This window comes from Accipiter gentilis, chromosome Z (assembly GCF_929443795.1).
Source record: "Accipiter gentilis chromosome Z, bAccGen1.1, whole genome shotgun sequence".
NCBI classification, from domain to species: Eukaryota; Metazoa; Chordata; class Aves; order Accipitriformes; family Accipitridae; genus Astur; species Astur gentilis.
The window spans coordinates 49567924-49574817 of record NC_064919.1 but is presented as its reverse complement, the minus strand read 5'-3'; the positions used below and the strand labels follow the sequence as shown (position 1 = coordinate 49574817).

At 35.8% G+C, this 6894-nt stretch overlaps 1 protein-coding gene across 3 annotated transcripts in view; it reads right to left on the bottom strand.

Annotated features, from left to right (window-relative positions):
* Positions 1 to 3768: 3768 nt before the first annotated feature.
* Positions 3769 to 6894, bottom strand: part of RORB (RAR related orphan receptor B) — a 137880-nt gene continuing 134754 nt past the window's right edge. For all 3 annotated transcript variants that reach the window (XM_049795491.1, XM_049795490.1, XM_049795492.1), the window contains 2 exons: positions 4729 to 4841; positions 3769 to 4254 (listed from right to left, as the gene is read on the bottom strand). In XM_049795491.1, the coding sequence (XP_049651448.1) occupies positions 4099 to 4254; positions 4729 to 4841 (269 nt within the window). In that variant the 3' untranslated portion in view covers positions 3769 to 4098. The remainder of the gene's footprint in view (positions 4255 to 4728; positions 4842 to 6894) is intronic.

Below are 6894 nucleotides of genomic sequence, written 5' to 3'. Positions count from 1 at the left end.
TAAAGCAATCTTTCCATTAGAAGGAAATATGACTCTTGGAATTAATTCTTTATATAAAGAGCTGGCAAGAGTGATGTTTACACCAAAATTAAGTGTCTGTGGTAGTGTAACAAACAGTGTACACCTGCTTTCTTGATGCCAAGGATAATTTAGATCAATGTGGTTGAATTATCTGAGACCAATGCTTGAAGTGGAATATTCAATACATGCTTTAAATATCCTTTTGTTAAAGATCCCAGGTTAATCAATCATTAAAAAATGTGTCCATTCGAAAAACTTGTCACTAAAAAAATCAACAAACATGACCAATTGCTACAGAGAGCAGATGTGACAAATCCTAGTTTTAGAGATTTAATTGAAGGGCTACGGATACTAGTGTGGACTAATGAAAACCAAGAATAAATAAAGTGTGGCACTAATATTTTCTGAAATGCATATTGTGAGTGGATTATGCAGTTATTTACTCATGCTATTTTATTATTGAAAGTCTATGGATAACTTGAACATATGAAATCCAATATCAAGAATTTGAAATTCTGAGTATAAATGACTATGTATCAAAACAAACAACAAAAATCCAGCCTGTAGCATGTGATCATTATTTATTGTTCTAAACTCAGTCAATGAAAGGCAAAAGAGGTACTACTTTACCTATGTGGCCAATCCCAAATCACAGAAAATTAAATAAAATTTATCAGCCTTAGTTACCACAAATAAATAATGTATGAGAACGAATTTTTATTTTCCAAATAAACAACAAGGTTATTTGCTCAAATTCTGTAAAAGTAGTAACAAAAATAGAGCAAGCTGTTGATAATTAACCATATTATTAAGATAAAAATTTGTTTGGCAATATTTGGAATTGTTTGTACAGGCTATTGCCTATCATTAGCAATGAAGATTTTATATACCAGCATCTTAAATTTTTTAGGACAAAAAGCAAGAATCCATTTTTATTCCAGGACTGAATACTGCTACATCTGTGGTCTCTGGCAAGTCATTTAACTTCTTTTCCTTCATTTCCACATCTTTAAAAAGTGGCAGTAATCATTACTGATTTAAAAGGTCATGAGGTTGCAGTGATGTAAGAATAGTGCTTTAAAGATTAAAAGCCCTGCAGATAATGATTAAATAATGTTGGTTTTTTTTTTTTTTCCACTGGTGATCTCCATTTGGTTTTCTTGACTAAGACATAAGTAAAAAATCACAAGGACTGATTAGCATATTTAAGGAGAACAAAACATTTTCAAGATGTAACACGTAATTGTGAGGAACTATTTATAAGCATGACAAACCTCTTTATTATCAGCACTAAGAACAGTAATATTTATCACATATTCTATATTTCTGTGGGTTGGTTAAATATGTTACTTTTGACATACTGAAAATAAGTTTATAAAGGATTTCAAACAAATATAAATGTGTGTTCTTATGTTGGAAAAGACAAGGAAAACATGTATCCCCTACAGTTAAAACTGAGCACTACTAGGGTTCACTTTGACTTGATTTTTTTTCCCAAATAAAATCACACAAGCAGTACATAAATATAGTTAATTAAGTCTTTTGATATTAGAAGAAGTTGGAGTTTGGCATCCTTTTCATGGATTTGCCATGTAAAAGGGGCTGCAAACAGGTAAATCACCTTATAAGGGAATGCCAGTCTTAGGGTTTAAGTGGTATAAAGAAGCATCAAGAGCAATGCTTTATTATGTTAACTGAAGATATTTTAATGTAATCAGTAGACATCAGAAAATGTGCTCTGAATTTCGAGCAAAAAAGGTATTGTAGAAATTGCTGTTCTATAGGGCTAAGTGATTTTGAAGAGTATGTCATGTTTGCACAAAATTATCAGCACAAATAACTTGGCTGTGCAGATTTTTTAGTTTTTTCTTTTTGAAGTTGTAACAGACCTACAGAGAAACATGTATTAGCTGAGAGTTTGTAACTGCTCTTATATCTGGCCTGGCATTGCTAAAACAGAGCAAACAAATGTTGATACTGTCTAGATTGGATTCTGTCACGAAACATGTATGTAAAATTGCAAACCGGCTGATGGATGGCAAGGTAAAACTCCACAGAGTGCTTGGAATAGTCTGTGAATTATTTGGTCGTGCAGAAACGGGAACAGAAGATGGAGACCAGAGCTGTGCGAGTCTGCTGCGAAAGCTGGAGGCATTATCACTGTAACAAACCAAGTTTCTGCACCCACCCTGGGGCCCAGCCGTGTCCCTGTGGGTTCTCTCTGAGTTCCCTGTGACACCACTCTGCCATGCAGCCTGGCAGATGGTGGGTCCTTTGGCCTCCCTGACAGCATGCTCCTCCTTGCCTTGCCTCAGTTTGCAGTAACTTCTACATGATTTGAAATAAAGAAATGTTATCTCCTCATGATCCTGCCCTCACTTCATTTCTTCTCTACTGCCTGCTTCCTCTTATTTCTGCTCTATTCCCTCCACTGGTGTCCCCAGAGGAGAGTTCTCTGAAAAGTTCACAACAGGTAGAAATGGTAGTAAGGGCAGAGCCACAGCAGAAACTGAACCCTTCCTCCATAGCTAAAAAGTCTATGTTTTGTATCTCTGGCAGAATCCAAATACATTAATCATGACTGCTAATTAAACTTAATTAATCCACAAGATTAAGTCCATGGCAGTCTTCCGCTCCCCTCTGTGTTTGCCTTTGGTTTTGCAAGCAAATGCACAAAAGTCAATTCAGAGACAGACAAAAAGAAAGCCCCAATCCTTTGCTCCCCTCCTGAAGCACATCTAAAATCAACCCTATATATGTATATATACATGGTTATATACATACATATATGCATGTCTATGTAACATACATATACGTATGTGTGTATTGGAAACCATCAGTCTCATCTAGATGATGGCTGTGTCAGAAACAGTGATAGTTATATCTGCCTTTGTAACCATGGACATTGCTTGCTTTGACTTTCCTCCTCCTTCCCTCCCTTCCTCCCTCTGCCACTACTCTTCAGAGCTACATTTTAGGCTTCCTATGGTTTTCACTTAGTTCACTACATGTTTTGCCACTGAGTTCAGCAAAAACCAAACCAAGCCTTGCAACTACTTTTCAAAGCAGTACATAAAAATAAAATAATGTGTGGAATCAGAAAAATGTATGTGTGGGGTATTCTACATTTTTACTCTGTGTTTCAGATACTTTACTGACATCAGGTGCTACAGTGTTCACTTTATATATGCTCTATCCCTGTAACAGGGAGAAAATAAAAAAAGAAACCTTTTCCTCTCTCCACTAAAATAATCCAGACAAGGCTTTTGCACCATTGATACATTCCTGATGTTTCATTTATAGACTGCACACATGCACTACATTACGCATATCTCAGAAGTGATCCTGTCATTACACATCGGCAGCTGATAATTTAACTCTGACTGGCAAAGCAAATCTTGATTGCCCAAAGTAAATCTAATACATTACTCGGAGAGTAAGAAATGCATGACAGCTGGGCTGAGCATCCTTTAAAAGTAGGCATGGGATTTTTAAGCTACAGCATGTATGCATATAATACCTACATATATATATATATATATATAAGTATATAGCACATATATATATATGTGTATTCCATACATGCACCATAATTTCCAAGACAACTACAAACTTCCACATGCATTAAACTATCTAAAAACATAGAAATAGGCAAGTCTAATAAGTGGATTTTTCTTAAATTATATTTGAACAATAAACAGCAAGAGTAATACTGCAAAGTACTGCTCTATTCTCATATATATCTACAATAAAATTCTAGGAACAGTTGTCTCCCAAAACATCCCCCAATAAAATAAAATAAAAAAAAAAAGGTAACACCCAGTGTCCTATATTTGTATATTCATTGTCAGTTCAAAAATAAAAAAAAAGTAAACAAAGAAAAGAGAAAAAAGACATCCCCACTCAGAGTTGCATATTTACATTCTTCAAACTGTAGCGGTGAAAAATAATTCTATTAAGTGCAGGACATTCCTAGTGTTGCAGTAGTGACATTTTTAATAAGTTCTTCATGAAAACATTTCTTTTTGTCTTAATAGTGACGCATTCCATGACTACGTGAAAATTCTATTATCCCCTTCACTTGCAGCCAGTGGTTGAGTCTGGATTGAAAAGCTCCTTGTATAATGGAGGAAACAGTGTGTTCACTGTATCTGGATGAGATTGCTTAAATACCTGTAGTTTCTCTCCATGCAAGTTGCAAAGTGCAGTAATAGTTGGTATCTTGGCTATTAACTGTGAGACATTGAAATAAAAAGAAAAGGAACAGGGAGGAAGCAAATTTAGTATAAATTACAGTTTCCAAAATGAACTGCATTAACATTATGGTGGGTAACTGAATGCAATACTCTGAACATCATGAAAACTACCCATCCAAAGAACCAGACATTGTTCTTACCATAAGAAGCTAAAAAGAATTGTCCTGGAAATTTTAGCCAAAATACATTTAAAAAGGAACTGCTTCCAGGGCTATTTTTTTAAGGCAGTCTCATTTTTGCTAGGGTACTAATTGAAAAGGTCAGTGGATTGAACAAAAAATGGAGTAAGAGGGACCAGGGACTAGAGTAAAACAAGCCTTACTTCTATATATTGCAAGCACATAGTGTGCTGCTTTTAACTTACATTAATGCGGCAATACATGGAGAAACAGCTACAAAACCCCCCCTGTCACAATCAAGGAGTCCTCGGCTCTTCATTTGAACAATTTACCTTTGTCAAAGTCTCATCGTCGAGGTGGTTCTTCTGGATCACATGTTGAAGTGCAAAGTAAATCTTTTCCTGAAGCTTCTGGACCTTCCTTGGCTCTATTAACCAGGCTCGATCTGAGAAAAAGGAAAGCAAGAGCTAAAGGCATGAATGCACAGATGTGGGGCATGCTCATGAATGAACACAGTGTCCCACGCTGGCAAGCATTCACAGCAATCATAATTCCCATGAGGAAGGACTGTGTGATGATTAAGACATGGTTTTAGAGGCAAAGTATCTTAATCCATTAAAGGATCACCTGAGAGTTTAATTAACAGATAGAAAGTGTACAGGAACACAATGTTGGCTCTGCATCTCTTTGTTTAAACCAGGATGTTAGAAATAAAGATGTGAGTAGAAATGAAACAATGCCCAACCATTTTATTATTCCCTGCTGGTACAATCAGTGTTCTTCTAACTTCATACTGGCTAGGTGAAAAACATGTCATGTTATAGTGTCTTAATACATAAATAATAAACATATTGATCAAAACAGTTCTTTGAAAATAATAGAATATAATTATTTAAAAATTAAAATAAAATATATCTCATTATTTACTAGGCTAACGTTTTGAGACCAAATATTATATTCTGAATAAAAAGAAATGACTTCCTTCAAAAGAATTTCTTCAATAATTTAAAAGAATTATGAGTTGTTGCAATGTCTTGAAGTGCAAATTTCTCATTACTTAAAAATGTTCTCTTTTTAAACAACACAAAATAAAAGATTATCTGGGAGAATAACAGTTACAGACACAGTTGTTTGGAAACCTATATGGCTTCTACTGAACTCAAACCCCAAGTGTAGGAGGTTTTCCTTAAGTTCTATATTCTCACAAGTCATAGCTTCTGGAGACAAACATGCAGAAAGAGAAGTAGCAGACCCCAAGACAATCCCAAAGCCATTAATACAGTGTGTTTACAGCACCATTAAACCTTCTGTTTTCCCATGCTGCAAACTTGTTTCTTCTCCCTCTCTTCCTCAATCCAGACCAATTCTTGGGTACAGATTTTAGGTTTCAAACAGGAAATAAGAAAATCTATTTTATCACAGGGCATGAATCTTCATGTAAAAATTGAAAAGTGCATGAAAATCCCTGTCACTTTCAGAGCTTTCTTACCCATTCCCAGTTACTAAAATAATCCACAGAAATAATATAAATTGACCATTTCAATAAGCATACATGCCACAAAGGCTGGAGTTGAATAGTATTTCATCACAGGAGGAGCAGGATTTTATCATTTTTTCTGACTGTCTGTTGAGAGGGGTGTATGAAAAGTGTCCACCACTAAATACTGTGAGAAGAGACAAAACCAAACCTCTAGCTACTTAACAGATGATCAAGAAAAGAAAATAATCTTTTTGCAAAGCTTAGAGCATCATGCTCCCAGAAGGTAAGCCAATGGATCTTGTGCCACCAGTGGCCGTAGACACAGAACTAGCTGAGACCATACACAGCATCTACACAAAAAAGCACACAGCAATATTTACATGTCACAGCTTTGGTGCCAAATTTTACGCTATTGCAAAAACTTGCCTTTCAATAGTGTTAAATCAAGGCCTATTGTGGCAGACTGGAGCTAAAAAGGTTTATCATAGAGAGCAATCCTTAAAGATTTATCTTTCTGTCACAAGAATAAGCTTAAAAATATACTGAAGCTGTTGGAAGAGAGGTTTAATCACTTATCTGTCATGGAGCATGCTCTATATAACACAAGAGTTCTTAAATTCATGACAAGAGCGAGGTGAAACTTTTACAATGGATATTAAGTTCATCTCCCAAAATGTGGTTTCTACCACTTGACAACCATCTGCAAATTTGGCTGGAATTCCCCAAGTACACCTAGCTATATTCACAAAAGTGCAGGAAAAAGTCAATAGCTACCCATACGGGACATAAGAAGCAGTGGTTCAATTCTGTACTTCTCCTTTCGGGTTCTGAACTTGTGTATCTTTAAAGAGTGTACAGGCCACTAGGCTAGAGAGTAGGGTAGGAAAGAAGATGAGGGACAACTTACAAAATCCGCTTTTGGAAAAGGAAAGATGGAAAAAAAGAACATGGCCAGTCAGAATTTCAGAAGAGGAACTGGCACACAGGAGGCAGCCAGGTTAGTGTCTTACCACCTGGT